At 35.4% G+C, this 19,170-nt stretch overlaps 1 protein-coding gene across 1 annotated transcript in view; it reads left to right on the forward strand.

Annotated features, from left to right (window-relative positions):
- Positions 1–19,170, forward strand: part of LOC102536235 (transmembrane 9 superfamily member 2-like) — a 73,221-nt gene that overhangs the window by 36,144 nt on the left and 17,907 nt on the right. Inside the window, 7 exon segments of the mRNA XM_072956555.1 lie at positions 1,831–1,876; positions 2,579–2,711; positions 3,685–3,779; positions 4,009–4,109; positions 15,503–15,662; positions 16,802–16,950; positions 18,964–19,075. Of these exon segments, the coding sequence (XP_072812656.1) occupies positions 1,831–1,876; positions 2,579–2,711; positions 3,685–3,779; positions 4,009–4,109; positions 15,503–15,662; positions 16,802–16,950; positions 18,964–19,075 (796 nt within the window).

The following is a 19,170-nucleotide window of genomic DNA, read 5'->3' on the forward strand; positions in this document are numbered from 1 at the left end:
TGATTCCTCAAGAATCTTCAACAGGCTCAAAGCACAGAATCCCTTATGGTTGTGGAAGGAGTCATTTCAACATGAAATTGAGGGATGGACCAACTGAGAACGTAATGACTGGGGAGAGTGGCAGTAGGATGTTCAGTTAGTAACTTAGGAGACTGATCAGAGAAGCTGATAAAAGAGAGATGAACCTGTATACATAGTATTTTGTTCCCTGGTATCCTCCCATCCTGTAATACAGCAATTTGGGGTAGAAAAAGGCTATAAAGGTAAAGATGAAAGTAAGGCAAGGTGTGACACTATGAGTATGGTCTTCTGGAGTGATGTTTTTCCTTACATAACCATTGCCTTTAAAATGGGGGAGGGGAGGATATAGCTCAGTGGTAGAGTGCATGCCTAGTATGCATGAAGTCCTGGTTTCAATCCCCAGCATCTCCACTGAAAAATAAATCAATAAACCTAATTACCCTCCCCTTGAAAAGAAAAAAATATATATTAAAATGAGGGGAGATGGGGATTATAGCTCAGTAGAGCACGTGCTTGGCGTGCGTGCACAAGGTCCTGGGTTCAATCACCAGTGCCTCTGTTAAGGGGGAAAAAACCCAAATAAAATTTAAAAAATATGTAAAAAAGACCAGGAAAAAATTTTAAAAAATGAGAATAGCATTCACTCCTTCTGCTCCTACTTCTGTTCTTATTCCTCCTCTACCTCATTCTCATCCTCCTCATTGTTATATTATCATATTGTAGCTTTTCCAGAAAATCTGTTTGGGCAATAGTCCAGGTCCCATTTTTGTTACCCTGGCCCTGAACTCTCTTCAGATAAAATTTATTTAAATGGTTTCCCCAAAGGGGTTGTGAAAGGGAAGGGCATCCAGATAAATTGTGGGGCTAATCTCTAGTGGTATTAATATTTATAATCTAACAATAAATGTACTTTTTAAGTTTCTGTCACAAGCTAATTTACTTATGACATTTAACAGACATTTTAGACATCATCTTATAGACATCTTTGTAAAACAGTGCTGGCCTTTTCATAGATTCTGGTGAAATTTTTTGATGTGTCTGGGTTTGGCTGGGTGGTGGAATGGTCTTAATTTGGATTTAGGCATAGTTTTAAAGTTTCGGTTTTGGAAACAGTAAGAGCTGGTAGGTAAGTGGCCTATGGAATCTTTACCCTGAATCTTGATCCAGTTAAAAGCCTTGGTCCATCAGCCTAGATGTCAGTCAGCCATTAATTCAGCCTTGATTCCTGAATTTCCATTCTCAGCTCCACGTTCTGGAGCTAAGTTTGTGTTCCTGATCTTATTCACTTACCCTTGTTTCTTTTTGGGAATGTAATCTTAAAAAAGTTCTAAAATAACCTTAATAGTCATGTTGCTTATGTTGCTTTATTTATTTAACATATTGAAAATCTTGTTTATTTTGTTTGTGTTTTTTTGGAGGGGGATGATTACATTTATGTATGTATGTATGTATTTATTTATTTATTTACTGGAGGTACTGGGGATTGAACCCAGGACCTCATGCATGCTAAGCATGAGCTCTACCACTGAGCTATACCCTCTGCCTGTTGCTTTATTTGTAATACACTTTTGCTTTAGAGCTTTAAGTTTATTTAATATATTGATGTATCCAGCCCCTGATCTAAGTTTAGCCTTGGAAAACTTATCGACAGAATAATTAGCATGTCCTTTTTTTCACATGTGCACACATTTTCTTTTTACTGTTCAAATCAGGAACTTGAGATTTAACTTCTCTCTCTTTTTTCTTCTTTATATTTTCCTTTGTTATCATTCTCTTCTTATCTGGAATGGTGGCTATGATCACACTAAGGACTGTCCATAAAGATATTACCAGATATAATCAGATGAGATTTCCGGTGAGTAAAAATGCACATATTTGATTCAGCAAATATTTGAGTGCCTGCTTTGCCCAGTTCTCAATGTTATATTTCTACTTAGAGTATAACACCTTGAATACAATACATTTTTGATGTTTCGTAATTTTGCATATTATGCTGAATCAGAAAGTTTAGAGTGCTGAATGGATTCTTAAAAAGTACACGTAAGTTTATTAGAGAGTTATTTGCTATCAACTCTTTGGTCACATTCCTTTTCCTGTTTCTGAAGTTTCAAAATATCATCAAGATTTTCATTCATTTGGAGCATGAGATAAATGTACAAAACATTGTAGAATACTGTAATTTAGGTTAAATTTAGTTTTATCTAATTTACGCTGTTTTGACTCTTGTAATTATTTATGTATTGGTGAATTTTTAATTTCGATGGAATTGGTTGATTTTTTTATGTACGTTAAATTGTTTTGCTTTCTTAATGAAAATCAAGCCAGTTGTGTGCTTTATATAATATCACACTCCGTCTAATGCAAAACAGAATAAAGGGACAGCTAGTTTGTATGGCAGGATAACAGACCTTCCAGAGACCTACTCTATCCAAAATGAACTGTTGGTTTCCAGTTAGTCTGTCTTTAGAGGAAAATTCCTTTTCATCTAACTTTTGGGGCTCTTGTCACTTTCTGTCATAGTAACTCAGGTATTTATTGAAGACTTTTTCCTATGCAGGAAGATGCCCAGAAGGAATTTGGTTGGAAGCTGGTTCATGGGGATGTATTCAGACCTCCGAGGAGCAGAATGTTGCTATCAGCTTTCCTGGGTCAAGGAATACAAGTTTTGATTATGACGTTTATTACTTTACGTGAGTAGGCTCAGATCAATATGTGTCATCTTAAACATTCTTAGTGAACTGCCGACACATGTTAAACTTTGATTCGTGTGTACAAAAGAACTTTGAAAATTCTACCGTAAGGTTTAAGGAAACATGTGTTTTACAGTACTTATGTTTTTGTCCTCTTAAATTAAGAATATTGAGTCTGAATATGTTCCTGTATCAAGGACCTTTCATAGCTTCTTCAATTCTGAGTAATTTATTATAATGTCCATGTATTCCTTGCTTTGCAAAGTAAATGCTTGCTTGAAAATCAGCATTTTGGTAGAATCATATTTTAAGTGGACTCAGAGAGTTACAATTCAAGGACTAGCATTTGAAATGCTATGATAAGCCTAAGTGCTGGTCTTTAAGTGTGTAAGTGGAATGGCATCTTTAGTAGGCTTACAATGGCTGGTGAACCCTGGCTGCCTTCATTTATAAACTAAAAGTGGATTTTGTCAATTTTTGATAAACCAGAGTAGTGATTTTTACAAACAAAGCTGCTATAAAAATGGCTTATTAGGTATTTCAGATGTCAGTGATAATTTCACAATTCAGCTCTGAGGGTTATATTTTCCTGAGACCAAGTCTCACTTTGATGTTTATATTCCTCATCTTGAATAAAAGGAAACGGAAGGAAATTTTTGTGGGAAAATGATTTTCTGTTTATGGAGTGACTACTGGAGTAGGGAAGGCGGGATACTTTCTTTAATTTTGACTTAAACAGTGAGACTAAAGACTAAATTGAAAACATATCATTTGCCTTGTATTGAAAATCAGATCTTTTCATTAAGAAGACGTCATTAGAACATTTGCTAAGTGAATGACATCAGAGAATTTCCTTGTAAACTGTTTCATAAAATATGTCTTGATCAGATGATCTTCAATTTATTATTAAGTCCTTTGTGCTTTTGAGGCTATTATTGTCATTTGGTTTGATATTTCTTTTTTATGCTTTTAGTTCTGGTGTGTCTTGGTTTCCTCTCCCCTGCCAATCGCGGCGCTTTAATGACCTGTGCTGTTGTATTATGGGTCCTTCTGTTATTAGTCCAGTAAGTTGGTGTGTTAAATGTAGAAATTAAAACGCTGTAAAATAAAAACTTCAAAAATTGCAGGGGGGTTGGGTATAGCTCAGTTATAGAGCACATGCTTAGCATAAACGAGGTCCTGGGTTCAATCTCCAGTACCTCCGTTAAAAAAAAAGCCAAAGAAAATTGCATGGCGGAATTTTAGCTGACTGATCAAAATGTAATTGTATCTTGGTTACTATAAAGTATTTATAAAGTGGATTAAATCAAATGTAACTCTTCTGTCCTTTACTTACTCAGCATTTCGAGGTGTTCAGTGGAAGACAAATTTTTTGCTGACAGCACTGCTGTGTCCTTGGTTAGTATCTCACATTTTCTTTTTTCTATGCAATTATGCTTGCTCTTATACTTTATGTTGGAAAAATCATGGTACACGATAATGAAGAGTAGCAAGGAGATGAATGACCACTGTGTTTTCTGTGTCTGCAGCATTCTTCTTCTGTTGTATCTGCGTTCTTTTCATCTTTTTGTACATCTTAACCCCTAGTGCAAAGAGATGGCGATGGTGTGACAGTATTCCATTTTGATCTCTGTTTTTGAAGCAGGTTTCATAAATGCTCCTCGCATTTCTGCACCTTGCCTTATATGTCATGTTGGAGTGGTAATGTATGCAGCACTTTGTGTCTTTCTCCTCCTCCCTGCCTTCAGTGATTATTTCCTCCTGTCTCACCTAGCTACTGCAGTGTCGTTAGTGACTGCAGTCCCCAGGCAGAGTCATGGTCGGAGTAGGGGTGGGGGTGGTGCTACACAGTGGCTGTAGCAGGAGCTCATCCGGTCCCGTAATTAGAGAGATGTGGAATCCATGTGTTCAGGGTCCCACGTGAAGTCAGTCGTGGAGCCCAGGCTGTATATACCCGAACATAACCCCTGTATCCCATCCAGTGCTCTTCCTGTAATACCTCACTGATAAAGTGCTGGCTCGCTTAAGGTTTTATCTCCAAATTCTTCGATACGTTTTGTCTTAGTCGGCTTGGGCTGTCGTAACAAAACACCATGGACTGGGTGGCTTAAACAACAGGTATTTATTTTCTCACAGTTCTGGAGGCTGGGGAAGTCCAAGATCCACAGTATCAGCAGGGTTGGGTGCTGGTGAGTGCTGTCTTCCTGGTTGCTAATGGCTGCCTTCTTGCTGTGTCCTCACATGGCAGAGAAAAGGAGAGAGAGCAAACTCTCTGGTGTCTCTTCCTGTAAGGGCACTAATGCCATCACGATGGCCCCACCCTCATGACCTCATCTAAACCTAATTACTTCCTAAAGGCCCCATTTCCAACAACCATCACATTAGGGATTAAGGCTTCAACATGTGAGTTTTGGGGGACACAATTCAGTCCATAGTGTATTTCATTTAAAAAAATCTTTCCTTCATATATTCTGAAGGACAAGATTTTTTCTTTTTAAAGGAAAATGCAGTAGATTCTATCTTAATTGTTATATGGTACTTTAGTTGCTATTTGTTACCAAATTCCCATGTCCTTGAGGCTAGAAGTATGTCACAATAGTGGGAGTCCTGTAATTAAAGTTATGCATGGTAAATTCAGTTACATTACATACTAATTAGTGACAAAATGAGAGCAAATGCTCTGTGCCTGAGTATAATGCCATAAACAGTACAATGCAGCGACAGGTTCAGTCAACTCATAATCTTCTAGCTACACGTGGCTTGTTTTCTCTAAACTCCGGGGGAAAAGGTGATACCATTGAAAGGACTGAGCATTACAAGTTTGCACATCAAATATATGTATGTACCAGAGAATTTTTGACTTATTGAAAATAAAGGCAATGCACTCCCCTCCCCCTTACCACCTTGAATAGAGCCATCTGCTTTTTCTAAAACTGTTTTCAAGGAAACTAGAATGGGTGGTCTTTCCTGAGGTGAATGCTTTCATATATTTATGTAAGAAAACGATGTCCTTGACAGTGTTTCAGATATTTGTTGCTTCAAGTTCAAGACTCAGATGCATCTGAAATTGAATAACTTTGACAACAAAGTGCCTCGTGCAAAAGTCATTATCCTGGATTGTAACACGAGGGATATTGCATTCCAGAACTAGTCAATAAACCATCTACTATTCTCTTCATGATTTAGTTACTTATTCAGCATATTTATTGTGTTTTAAAAAATTTGTTTTGTTTTTCACTCTATATAATGCATTATGCTAGCACTATAAAGGAAATAAATGTAAATCTCCCCTGAAACTGCCTTCGTGGCTTAAGATGAATAATAATGGCCCATTTTTCATCAGACAGATGTTTCACCTTATTGTAAAAAGAAGTGATGTCATTGAAATAGAAAATGTAAAAGAATGAAAATATGCTGTGTCACTAAACTTGACTAGCTAAATTGAACAATTAATGTCTGAAAAGCGTTAGCATTTACAATGTACTATGAGCTGTTTTTTAAATCATGGGTTTCTATGGGTTCAATTTTGAAGAATGTTTTATGTGGAAATATTTAAAAATGAGAGTAGAAATCCATAACAACATGGCTCAGGTTTACATGGGCTGGGAAATGATGCCATGTCAAACCACAGGTTTGTGAAAATTAATTTTTTCAATTTGAAAAGCAACTGTTAACAGATGTTGTCTCCTGGGTGGGTTACTGGGTGGCTGGGACACAGGGGTATGAAAGAGGCTACTTATTTCACTTACTTTTCACTGTCTATGTTTCTTTTTACTTTTCAAATTGTGTACCATATGCATGTGTTACCTATTTATAAATAATTTCATTATAAACAACAATAACAACAACTCATAGCCATACATTAAAGTGGAGAGGTAGCACACACACACACACACACACAAACACATCTTACACTCTATACATGTAGGGGTTCATTTCCCAGTTCTGCCTCTTTCTAGTTAATGAGGACTTGAGCAGGTTGTGAATAATACTGCAGTGAATATGGGAGAGCAGCGCAGATATCTCTTTGAGATCCTGTTTTCATTTCCTTTGAATATATACCCAGAAGTGAGATTGCTGGATCATATGGTAGTTCTATTTTTAATTTTGGGGGGACCCTTCGTACTGTTTTCCATAGCGCCTGTCCCAATTTACATTCCCACCAACAGTGCATGATGGTTCCCTTTTCTCCACATCATTGCCAGCACTTGTTATCGCTTGTCATTTTGATGATGGCCATTCTGACAGGTGTGAGGTGATAGCTCCTTGTGGTTTTGATTTGCATTTCTCTGATGTTTAGTGATGTTGAACATTTTATTTATGTGCCTCTTGGCAATTTGTATGTCTTCTTTGGAAAAATGTGTATTCAGGTCCTCTGTGCATTTGTTAATCAGACTGTTTTTGCTTGTTTGTTTTTTGCTGTTGAGTTCTCTGAGTTCTTTATATATTTTGGATGTTAACTCCTTATCACATATATGATTTGAAAATATTTTGTCCCATTCTGTAAGTTGTCTTTCCATTTTGTTGATTGTTTCTTTCACTGTGCAGAAGCTTTTCAGTTTGATGTAGTTCTACTTAAGTTTTGCTATTTTGCTTATGCTTTTGGTGTCATATCCAAAAAATTGTCGTGAAGGCCAATGTCAAGAAGCCAACCCCGTGTTTTCTTCTAGGAGTTAATGGTTTCAGGTCTTATGTTTAAATCCTTAATCCAATTTGAGTTAATTTTTGTGAGTGGTATAAGATAACGGTCCAATTTCATTCTTCTGAATGTGGTTATCTAGTTTTTCAAAATCATTTACTGAGGAGACTATCCTTTCCCCATTGAGTATTCTTGGCTCCCTTGTCAAATATAAGTTGACCATATATGTAAGGATTTATTTCTGGGCTCTTGATCCTGTTCTATTGGTTTATGTGTCTATTTTTATACCATTGCCACACTGTTTTGATTACTGTAGCTTTGTAGTATGGTTTGAAATCAGGAAATGTGATGCCTCCAGCATTACTCTTTTCTCTCAAGATTGCTTTGGCTATTTGGGATCTTTTGTATTTCCATACAAATTTTAGGGCTGCTTTTTCTATGTCTGTGAAAAATACCTTTGGGATTTTTCACCTGCTTATCTACTAATCTGATTTCTGTGTCTGGACTTGCCTATTCTGGACATTTCATATAAATGGAATCATGAAAAGTGTGACCTCTTGTGTCTGAATTCCTTCCCTTAGAATAATGTTTTCAGAGTTCATCCATGTTATACCATATATCACTACTTCGTTCCTTTTATGATTGAACAATATTCTGCTGTATCATTATAACACTTTTTGTTTATCCATTCATTAGTTGATGGACATTTAGGCTGTTTTCACCTTTTGGATAATATGAATAGTGTTGCTATGAACATTTGTATGTGATGTTTGGAGTGAACATATACTTCTAATTCTACTAGCTAGATACTGGGTATATACCTGGGAGTGAGATTGCTGGGTCATATGGTCACTGTGCTTGCAATTTTAAGAGATGACCAGCCTGTTTTCAAAAGTTGTTGTACCATTTTACATTCGCACCATCAATGTATGAGAGTTTCAGTTTCTCCACACCCTTGCCAACATTTGTTATTATCTGTTTCTGATTATAGCAATTCTAGTTGTTATGAACTGATATTTCATTGCAGTTTTAGTTTATGTTTTTTGATAACTAATGATATTAAATATCTTTTCATGTGCTTATTGGTCATTTGCATATCTCCTTTAGATATATATCTATTCAAATCCTTTGCCCATTTATAAAAAAATGGAGGTATTAGGGATTGAACCTGGGACCTTGTGCACACTGAGCATGCGCTCTACCACTGAGCTATTACTTCCCCTCCCCCCGCCCATTTTAAAGTTGAATTATTTTTCTTTCTATTGTTGAATTGTAAGAGTTCTTTATGTATTCTGGTTACTAGATGCTTATCAGATATATGATTTGTAAATATTTTCTTCCGTTCTGTGAATTGTCATCTCAGTTTTCTGATGGTGTTCTTTTTAATTTTGACGACATTCAATTCATCTACTTTTACCTTGGTTGCTTGTGCTTAAGGTGTCATATTTAAGAGGCTTAATCCAAGGTCACTAAAATTTATGCTTATGTTTTCTTGTAAAAGTTTTATAGTTTTACATCTTAAATTTAGGTCTTCGATCCATTTTGAGTTAACTTTTTGTATATATGTAGGGGTCTAATGTCATTCTTTTGTACATGGATATCTGATTGTCCCAACATTGTTTGTTGAAAAGACTCTTCTGCCCCAATTGAATTGTCTTGACTTCTTTGTTGAAAATCAAATGGCCATAAATCTGTGTGTTTATTTTTGAACTCTTAATTCTATTCCATTAGTCTGTATGTCTATCCTTAGGTCAGTGCCCACAGTCTTGATTATTGTAGCTTTTCATAAGTTTTGAAATTAGGAAATAGGAGTCCTCCAGTTTTGTTCTTTTTCAGGATTGTTTTGGCTATCCTGGAACTTTGCATTTCCTTATGAATTTTAGGAAGAAACTTTTCAGTTTCTTCAAAAGGCTGGCTAGGATTTTGATACGGATTGTATGGAATCTGTAGGTCAATTAAGGGGATATTGCCATCTTAACAATATTAAGTCTTCCAATTCATGAACACAGGGTGTCTTTCTATTTATTTGGTCTTTAATTCCTTTCAATGACATTATACTTTGTATGATTTCAGATCTTTTAAATTTATTGAGACTTGTGTTATAGTATAATATATGGTCTATCCTGGACAGTGTTCCATGTACACTTGAGAAGAGTGTGTATTCTGCTGTCACTGGGTGGAGTGTTCTATAGATGTCTGTTAGGTCTAGAAGGTTTATAGTGTTGTTAAAAATCCTTCATTTCCTTGTTGATCTTCTGTCTAGTTGTTCTGTCCATTACTGAAAATGAGTATTCAAGGCTCCAACTATTATTGTTGAATTGTCTGTTTCTTCCTTCAGCTGTTAGTTATTGCTTCATATATTTTAGGGGGTCTGATGTTGGGTACATACATATTTATAATTGTTATATATTCTTGATACATTGACCCTTTTATTGTAATACAAGTCCTTCTTTATCTCTCATAATACTTTTTGTCATAAAGTCTACTTTGTCTGATAGAAGTATAGCACTCTAGCTCTATTTGGTTACTGTTTGCATGATATATCTATATATCTAGAGATCTTATATAGATCTCTTATACAACTGACCCTAGAACAACATGGGGGTTAGGGGCCCTGATGCCCTGCAGTTGAAAATCTGTGTATAACTTTAGAGTCGGTTACTCTCCATATCCACGATTCTGCATCCACAGAATCAATGAACAGCAGATTGTGTAGTACTGTAGTATGTATTGGGAAAAAATCCATTTATGAGTGGACCCATGCAGTTCAAACCCAAGTTGTTTAAGGGTCAATTGTATGTAAAATTCTTTCACTTTACACCTATTTGTATCTCTGAATCAAAATTGTGTCTCTTGTAGACACCATATATTTGGATCACTTTTTGGGGTCCCTTTTGCCAACCTCTACCTTTTAATTGGACTGTTTCATCCTTTTACATTTAATATAATTATTGATAAGGTAGGAGTTATGTCTGATACTTTGCTACTTTCTTTCTATAAATTTTAGGTCATTTTTGTTCCTTCATTACTTCCTTCTGTTGTGTTAAATAGATATTTTTTAGTGTACTCTTTTTATTACCTTGTCATTTCTTTTACTATTTTTTTTGAGTTTGTTCTTAGTGGTTTACATGGATTACATTTGGATTACATATGGATTACATTTACCTTATGGATTACAATTAATGTCTCAATTTATAATAGTCTAGTTCAGATTAATATCAACTTAATTTCACTATTATGTAAACCATTATATGCTCTTATATAGCTCCTGTTCCTCTTCCCTCCTTTGTGCTATTATTGTCATGCGAATTACATTTTAATACTTTGTATGCTCATCAATACAGATTTATAATTATTGCATTATGCAGTTGCCTTTTAATTTTGAAAGACAAAAGGAGTTTTAAATAATATTTACTAATCATGGGACCTTAAGCAAGTTATTTTATCTTTCTAAATCTTAGGCTTCTTCATCTGCAGTGTAGAAATCATGGTATTATCTACTTCATATGGTTGTTATGAGGATTAAATGATATAATGTATGTAAAGCATTTGGAACAGTGCCTAGCACATATTAAGTGCTTAATAAATGGTAGTTGTGGTTATTAGCTACTATTTTCTTCTACTATCATGCCTTTGCTCAAGCTGTTACATCTATTTGTAATCCCTTTGTTCCAATTTTTCAGTGCCAACTTTCTATTCATTCTTTAATTCTCAGCTCAGATACCACTACTTTCATGTTTTGAAATTGTACAATGTCTATTTCCATTATTACAACACTTACTACAGTATTCCTTAGATTGCAGTTATTTGTGATATGTCTTATCTCTCATTCTACATTCTAAGACTCATGAGGGTGAGTATTATGTCATTAATTTCTGTAACTTTCACAGTGTGTAACCTAGTGCTTTATATGAAGTTAGTGCTCAGTAAATGACTAAATCATATGAATAATTAAAAATGCAAAACAGATTCAGTTTCCTGGTTCTGTTAGTAGAACTGAACGCAGTTTAAAAGTGATACACCAGGCATGATACAAAGAACATACATCGTGGTTTAGGGACTCTCTTAGGCAGATGAGAGAGAGAATCATAAGGTACTGGGATTCTTATTTCTTAGAATGTGGTAGGTTGAAAGAGAATTTCAGTGCCTCATGGTAAATAAATGGACAATGTAAAAATGGATTTGAATTTAGATGGAGAAGCAATTAAACTAATGAACATAAATGCTCCCCAGAAGAAATTGAAGAAAGCAGGATTATTAAATGCTGTACTTTTCCTGCATGTAATCCCAAAAGTGGTAGATAGGAAAGGCAAGAGTCAGTATAAGTTGATGAGCATGTACTCAAACTTTAAAATTAGAAGAAGAAAGTTTGAATTCCAGCGTTTAGTATTAGATAAGTGACTTTGGGGAAGTCCTATAACCTTTCTGATTGTCCATTTCCTTGCCTGTAATGCTTGTTTTACAGAGTCGTTTAGAGAAGTAAATGAACTAATGGGTTGTGAAATTGTTTTGTGAGCTACAAAGCATTTTTGGTCACTCTTTTCCTCTGTTTTCCTACTGTTCTGTTTATCATCTGCTATAGCATTTCCTATGTTGTAATTTATTTGTTTATCTCTGTCCCCTACTAGACTGAGCTTTTTCAGAGCAAGGATTTTTGTTTTATTTATCTTGGAACACCAGGGCCTAACACATAGGTACTCAATAAATGTTTGATGAATGTGTAAATAAATGTTTTGAATAGGAGATGGACCCAAGTGACCTCTTAAGTTTCCTTTTAGTTTTGCTGTTTAAGACTCCATGAAAAGTTCTAGAAATAATTAGAGATTGACAAAGGAAGAAATATTTAGAATATAAAAACATGAAATTGAAGGACAGTTATAGAATTGTTAAAGACATATTAACATTCTGGAACGTACTTTCAAAAGGGAAATTGTTGAGATGGGTTAATTGAGTTTATGTATAAAAAGGGAGGTTATGTTTTGTCAAGTGAGAAGTAATTCTTCTGGCCATGGAATGATAACAGCTGAAATGAATCTCTCATAAGCTAGTAAATATGGCAGAGGAATATTGTGGCTAAACAAATTCATTAGAGGAGAAAGGTATTAAAAAACATTTTAAGGAGTATGGTTAAATCATGGGGAACTAGACTCCCTTATTGAGATGCTAGAAACATGAGACAATGTGGAGATTTTGTGGTTGTATTTGTTGTTTGAAAGGACTTGAAACTACATCTCCTGCTGGAGCAAAATATGAGCCTTTAAAGACCAGAATGGATATGCGTCCTGCAAAAGATGTCAATACACAGAAGAGACGGTAAACATAAGGGGAAAAGGTGAAGTAGAAATAGTAAAATAAGGAGGAGGATATAGCTCAAGTGGTAGAGCACATGCTTAGCATGCATGAGGTCCTGGGTTCAATCCCCAGCACCTCCTCTAAAAAATAAAATATAACCTAAATAATACAATAATATTAAAAGAAGAAATAGTAAAATGAAAGAACAAATCACTGAAGCTGATTTAGAAAGGACCAAATCACTTATTGTGAGAGGTGAGAAGTGAGAAGTGAGAAAGCATCCGAAACAGTGATCCTACATAAAAAATTGGAAAAAAGCAAGAAACTGAAAATAGGTGGTAAATATGAAGGCGGCTTTAAGATCCCAGAATTGGAATGGCCCTTGAGAGAATTTACAGCTAAAGAACTAAACAAGAGATCCTCTAAACAGTAGACCTTAAAGCCTAACCTGGTGCATCATGAAATGGTTGTTACCACAGTCCCTGTCTCTGATCTTACACAAAAATGTTCAGGCGAAGAGAGATGGGATTGGTCGGGTTGGTTCCTACCTTATTTCAGCACAATGGAATGGAGGAAGCTTGCTCTTAAAAACCATCACACACATCTGAATAAGAATCCCAGCTCTACCTCTTATCAGCTGTTCAATCTTGAGCAAATTATTTAATATCCCTAAAAGACATTCAGAAAGAACTCTATTCATGTAGCTTCTGTTTTTCCTATACCTGGGTTGATCACCTAATTTTCCTTTTATTTTTTTGCCTGTTCTTCATTTCTTGTTTTTTTGTTTTCAAACACTGCGTTCTAAGACATTTCATCAGCTTTATCTTCCAATACTTTTATTGAGGTTTAAATTCCCCTTGTATTGTTAATTCCAAAGAGCTCTTTTATTTTCTCAAAAGTCCTTCAAAATGTCCTTTTCTTGCCTTGTGGTCACAATATCTTCTCTAATTTCTCTGAGGATCATAGATTTTCTTTGGTAAAGTTTTCTTCTGAGATTCAGGGATCTTTTCTAAGGGATTAGCACCCCCCCCATCCACTGGGGTTGGGAAGGGGAGCTGTTTGGCTCTGCAGAGTTGGGGAAGGAATCTGCAGGTCTAGTAGCGTCTTAGGCTGACTTTTCACCAGTCCTCCTGGTTTTAGGCCCTCCTTTACCTCTATGCACAGAGGCACATGGCACTACAAATTCCTGAGCCTTTCGGGGGCTCTGTGGTATAAATTGAGCTGCCTTTCAGCTTTCCCTAACTACTAACTTTTCCCTTTCTACTAACTTGGTTACTATTTGGCTGTCTGCTAACTGGTTTCCAAAATTTGCTACTAATGTCTTCTTTCCTGTATCCCTCATCCTTGTGTATTTATGCCTTTTAAAAATTATTTTACTATAATTTTATCAGGGTTTTGAGGAGGAAGCAAAGCTAAATGTGTGAGTTCAATTTGCCATCTTTAACCCAAAGTCTTTTTTTTATATTAGAGTATAGTTGATTTACAATGTTGTGTCAATTTCTGGTGTACAGCATAGTGATCTGAGTATATATATATATCCCTTTTCATATTCTTTTTCATTATAGGCCATTACAAGGTATTGAATATAGTTCCCTGTGCTGTAAAGTAGGACCTTGTTGTTTATCTATTTTATGTATACTAGTTAGTATCTGCAAATCCTGAACTCCCAGTTTGTCCCTCCCCACCTTCCCCACCAGTAACCATAAGTTTGTTTTCTATGTGCGACTGTTTCTATTAACCTGAAGTCTTTTAATTCTTTATGTCTTTTGTATCCTTCTATCCATACTTTACATTTTAACAGTCACCACCACATTGTACAGATTTTAACTACTTTATATCCAGTCTCCTTGTCTCTAGTATCTCCTCCCTTAGGTCTGCCCTTCGAAATGCTGTAGATTCACCTCCTTGGAAAACTGTACCATGTACATCACAGCTGTGAGTGTAAAAACCCTTCAGTTGCTTCCTGATGCTGACAGGATAAAGCTTACATTCCTTAACCTGACATTCAAAGCCTTCCACGATCTAGCCTCATCCCACTTTTTCAACTTCACCTTTTCGGCTTTCAGAGATACTCAAATCCATATGCACGCCCATACTCACCTGTAGCCGGGATCAAACTTGCCTGGAACACACACAGACACGCTAGCTGGGCTTGCCTGGGGATTTATCCAGCAGACTTAGCAGCTGACCTGCTGATTTTGAATGACTAATTTAAAACTGTTTTATTTTTAATTTTATTTTTATTCTTATTGAGGCACAACCAGTTTACAATGTTGTTTCAATTTCTGGTGTACAGCACAATGCCCCAGCCATACATGAACATACATATATTTATTTTCACTTTTTTTCCACCATAAGCCACTATAAGATATTGAATATATTTCCCTGTGCTATGCAGTATGAACTTGTTTTATCTATTTTATGTATACCTAAAACTCTTTGTTTTAAATGAATACTTGTCTGACTTGAGGCTATTTATAGCCCATTTCAGTCTAGGATTCTGAAATCTGTTTTTAATATATGTATTTTCTTAATTGTGTTCACTATATTGCATATTGAGTTTTTCAATGATATACTACTCCACACCTTATTTATTTATTTTTTGCTAGACTCTGGATGTGCAACGATGAGTGGGATGTGGAAATTATATCCTATAATAAACTGTTATTTTATTATATGGTATTGAGTTTAAGCTCCAGCTCAATGAGTAGGTTTACACAGTGTGATTTAATATTCTTCTAGGGTTTAACCAAGTAATTTATTATATCTTTCCTACCAAAAGAGTGTTCTGACATTTACATCAAGTATGTTTATAATATTTTCCTGAAATCATAATTTTTTTGATGACTTTTACCCCCAGTGTCATCTTTGCAAATCTCTTCATCATGAATCTAATTCTTTGGGTGGAGGGGTCATCGGCTGCCATCTCCTTTGGTGCTTTGATAGGTATTTTTGCAATGTGGCTTGGAATTTCAGTACCACTAACATTTTTGGGTGCATACATTGGAAGCATGGGAAAGGTAAGCTTTTAAAATACTACTTTGACCATTGAGTGATGTCTGAAATAATCCCTCAATGAGTATATATACTATATATGGAATGGAAAATGTACCATTGGTGACAACAACAATGAATAATCATTTTGGAATAAAAGATTTAAAAATATTAAATGAAAGCCAGTAACACTTTAAAAGACATTATTTAATGTATTTCCCATTTTATAGGTTGTTTATATTTCCCTCTATCTCTGATGGGCAAAATTAAAAGAACGTATTGTAGGAAGGCTGACTTTAGTCACATCAGAAAAGTAATAGGATTATATAGTCAGGGGAAGAAAGCCAGGATACAATCCAAGAAATGGAGCTGTTCGGTTTACAGATTTGAAGTTAGCCTATTCCACGCATAAGGGGAAAGGAGCGATATACCATGAAGACTAAATGAGGCCACACTGCAAAAAGGTTGTATAAAGATACAGCATACGTTTGCAGGGGAGAAATCAGACAGGACAAAACAGGTGGTAGAGTTCCACAGAGAGCAGAAAAAAGAAGAAATTCTGAAAACTGCTGACAAATTTTCAGAGACAAATTCTTAGCCAAATCCTGAGAATTTTTGACATCATATATTATTTCGTGTTGGAATAGTCACTAGTAAATTTTGTCCAATCTCTCCCTTGAAATTTATAAGAAAGAATAGACATCCTTATTGTTGAGCTATCTTGTATGGTGGCCACTAGCCGATTGTGGCTTCTGAGTACTTGGAATGTGGCTAGTCTGAATTATGTGCTGTAAGTATAAAATACACACTGGTTTCAAATGCTTAGAACAACAAGAAGAATATAGAATAGCCGATTAATAATCTTTATATCAATCACAAATTTAAATGATAATATTTAGGCGTGTTAGATCATTAGATCAAATAAAATCTATTAATAAATTAATTTCCCCTTTTTTAACTCTTAAAAATACAGCTATTAAAAAATTTAATACTGTGTTTGTGCTTTGCATTATCGTATTTGTGTTACACAGCATGGGTCTGGCCTCTGCCCGGATAACTGCTCTTGGAAATGTTCAGTTTCAAGATTCTGTATTGTGATAATATCTGTATAAATTTACTTCAATTTTATTTTATTCTGATTCTCATTTGACTTATTTTTGAGCAGTTTAAGCATCCAGTTCACATCAACCAGATTCCCCGCCAGATTCCTCAGCAAACTTTCTTTAGGAAACCACTTTTTGGAATCATAATTGGTGGTGTTTTACCTTTTGGCTGTACTTTTATTCAACTTTTTTTCATCCTAAACAGTATTTGGTGAGTATGGTATCTTTATAGTCTCAAAAATAATCATTGTTAAGAAGTGAATTTTCCTGTGTCGAGGAGGTTTATTTCTGGTCTGGTAGAACTTCATTTGCCACCCTGCTTTATCTAGGAAATAGCAGTCTGGCCTGGGAAAATTTCCAAGGAAACTAAGACTTTTTTTAAAAATTGAAGTATAGTCAATTACAACGTGTCAATTTCTGGCGTACAGCACAATGTCCCAGTCTTGCATATACAAACATATATTTGTCTTCATATTTTTCACCAAGGAAACTAAGACTTAATTCACAAAATTTCAAAGCCACTTTTTGATGGAAATGTCTATAAAGATTTCCTTTTCTAAAATTAATAACCTTTTTTTCAGCCTTTCCAGGTGAATTGGAAAAGCTATTCTCAAACTGTACTTCTCTGAGCCTTTGCAAGGGGTGGGATGCGGGTGTCCCTTGGAGGGAGGTGCTTAAAGATGTTTTCCATACTGGTCTTCCAGGCAAGATTTCATTTAGAGTTCCTCTGCTAAAAATAATTTGAAGACCACTGACTTTGTCTTCATCTGTACTGAGCTCTAAGTAATGGGTTTCCATCTTCCTTCTTCTCAACTGTTAGTTTTAGTGTCAGATACCTTTTCCTTATAGCTTTTCTCTTTTTATTTGCTACTTTTAATCTGTTGTGGTTTAAGAATTCTAATAACCAAGATAGTTAGAAATGCATGTGAAGTAAGAACCAGTGCTCTCTGATTAAAGTGCCACCACTTTAGTGTCCCTGCTTTGTAACAGCTATTTCAGTTGCTCTGAGTCCCGTTTTGTTTTTTTTTTTACTTCCTGATTCTTGACAGCATTTTGGTTTCAGGAGCTGGCCAAGTGGGGTGTTACTGTGGAGGGATTTTTGGAGATGGGGAAAAGGCTCCATAAAATAAAATAAAATAAAATGCAGTTGCCAACTGTGTGTGTTTATAACACTTTGTCCCAAAGGAATCTTCTAGACAAAACTTTTTTTTTTTAATAGAGACTCTGGGGATTGAACCTAGGACTTTTAAGTCCTCAGAAATTAGGCTTAATCACACACATTAGTTGCTCACCTTTTAAAATCATTGTGTCAAATTTGTTTGAAAGATAAGCAATAAAATCTGTCACCTTGTCGGCAACTAAATCTTTAACATGCTGCTAAATCAATTCTAGAAACCGAATTTTCCAGATGTTTTTGATGGAAAAGTAATTTTCAAGTGAAAACTGAAAAATTCTTTAGACAAATTAACTTGTTTAAATTGGCAACACTGTGCTTGTTGTATACATCTTTGTATATATTTATCAACTATAGAGCTGATTCTCCTCAACCCCCATCCTTCACCCTCAGACCCAAGTATACATTTTACATGAGCTTTTAAAATGGGCTCTTGATCAGTTCCCCAATTTCTTCTCTTTCAGAAGGCTTTTAAAAAAATATATTTCTCATCCCGATTTAGTCAGCTGAGCTCTAGAATAATGAAAGAAATGACTTCATTCCTTCAAAGTAATCCACATACAGATGCTTCTAAAGATGCATGTTTGAAAGTATATTTAATAAAATTATGTGTGCTGTGCTATAAAGACCTATTTGAGAGGCTACCTGTCAACAGACCTCCAAAGGCAAAATGACGCTTGATTCTGTGGTTTTCTGTTGTATAATGTAGTCGCTGGTGTTTACGGCATTTACAACTTCCCATTTCTAAAGAGAAAGCATGTTTTCAAATGTGTATAAGGAAAATTGCTGGGTCTTAAGTGAAAACTAAGTGATATGAATAGTGAAATATGGGTAAGTTAGCAACACAGATTCTGATGAGAGAAGATATGGCCCAGGAGCCATGTAGGTAAGGGAATGTATTTTTTGGTAGTACTTGGCTAGATAGAGGTTTGGAATGAAGAGCTCAAGGTGAGAGAAGGGTGTAACAGTTTACTGTATAGAGTTGGGCTGATCTTTCTGCGTGTATCATTGAGTGAAAGTTTATTTTAAAGCTGTCGTTTTTATTTTCAGGTCTCATCAGATGTACATCATGTTCGGCTTTCTTTTCTTAGTCTTTATAATTCTCCTGGTTACTTGCTCAGAAGCTACAGTGTTGCTGTGTTATTTTCATTTGTGCGCTGAGGTAAAGACACAAGAAACTAATGCATTTTAAGCTTTCCCAACTTGCATTATTGCAATTAGAAGTCGGTGCTGAGAAAGGAATTGAAATAAATGTTA

Source organism: Vicugna pacos, chromosome X (genome assembly GCF_048564905.1).
Source record: "Vicugna pacos chromosome X, VicPac4, whole genome shotgun sequence".
NCBI classification, from domain to species: domain Eukaryota; kingdom Metazoa; phylum Chordata; class Mammalia; order Artiodactyla; family Camelidae; genus Vicugna; species Vicugna pacos.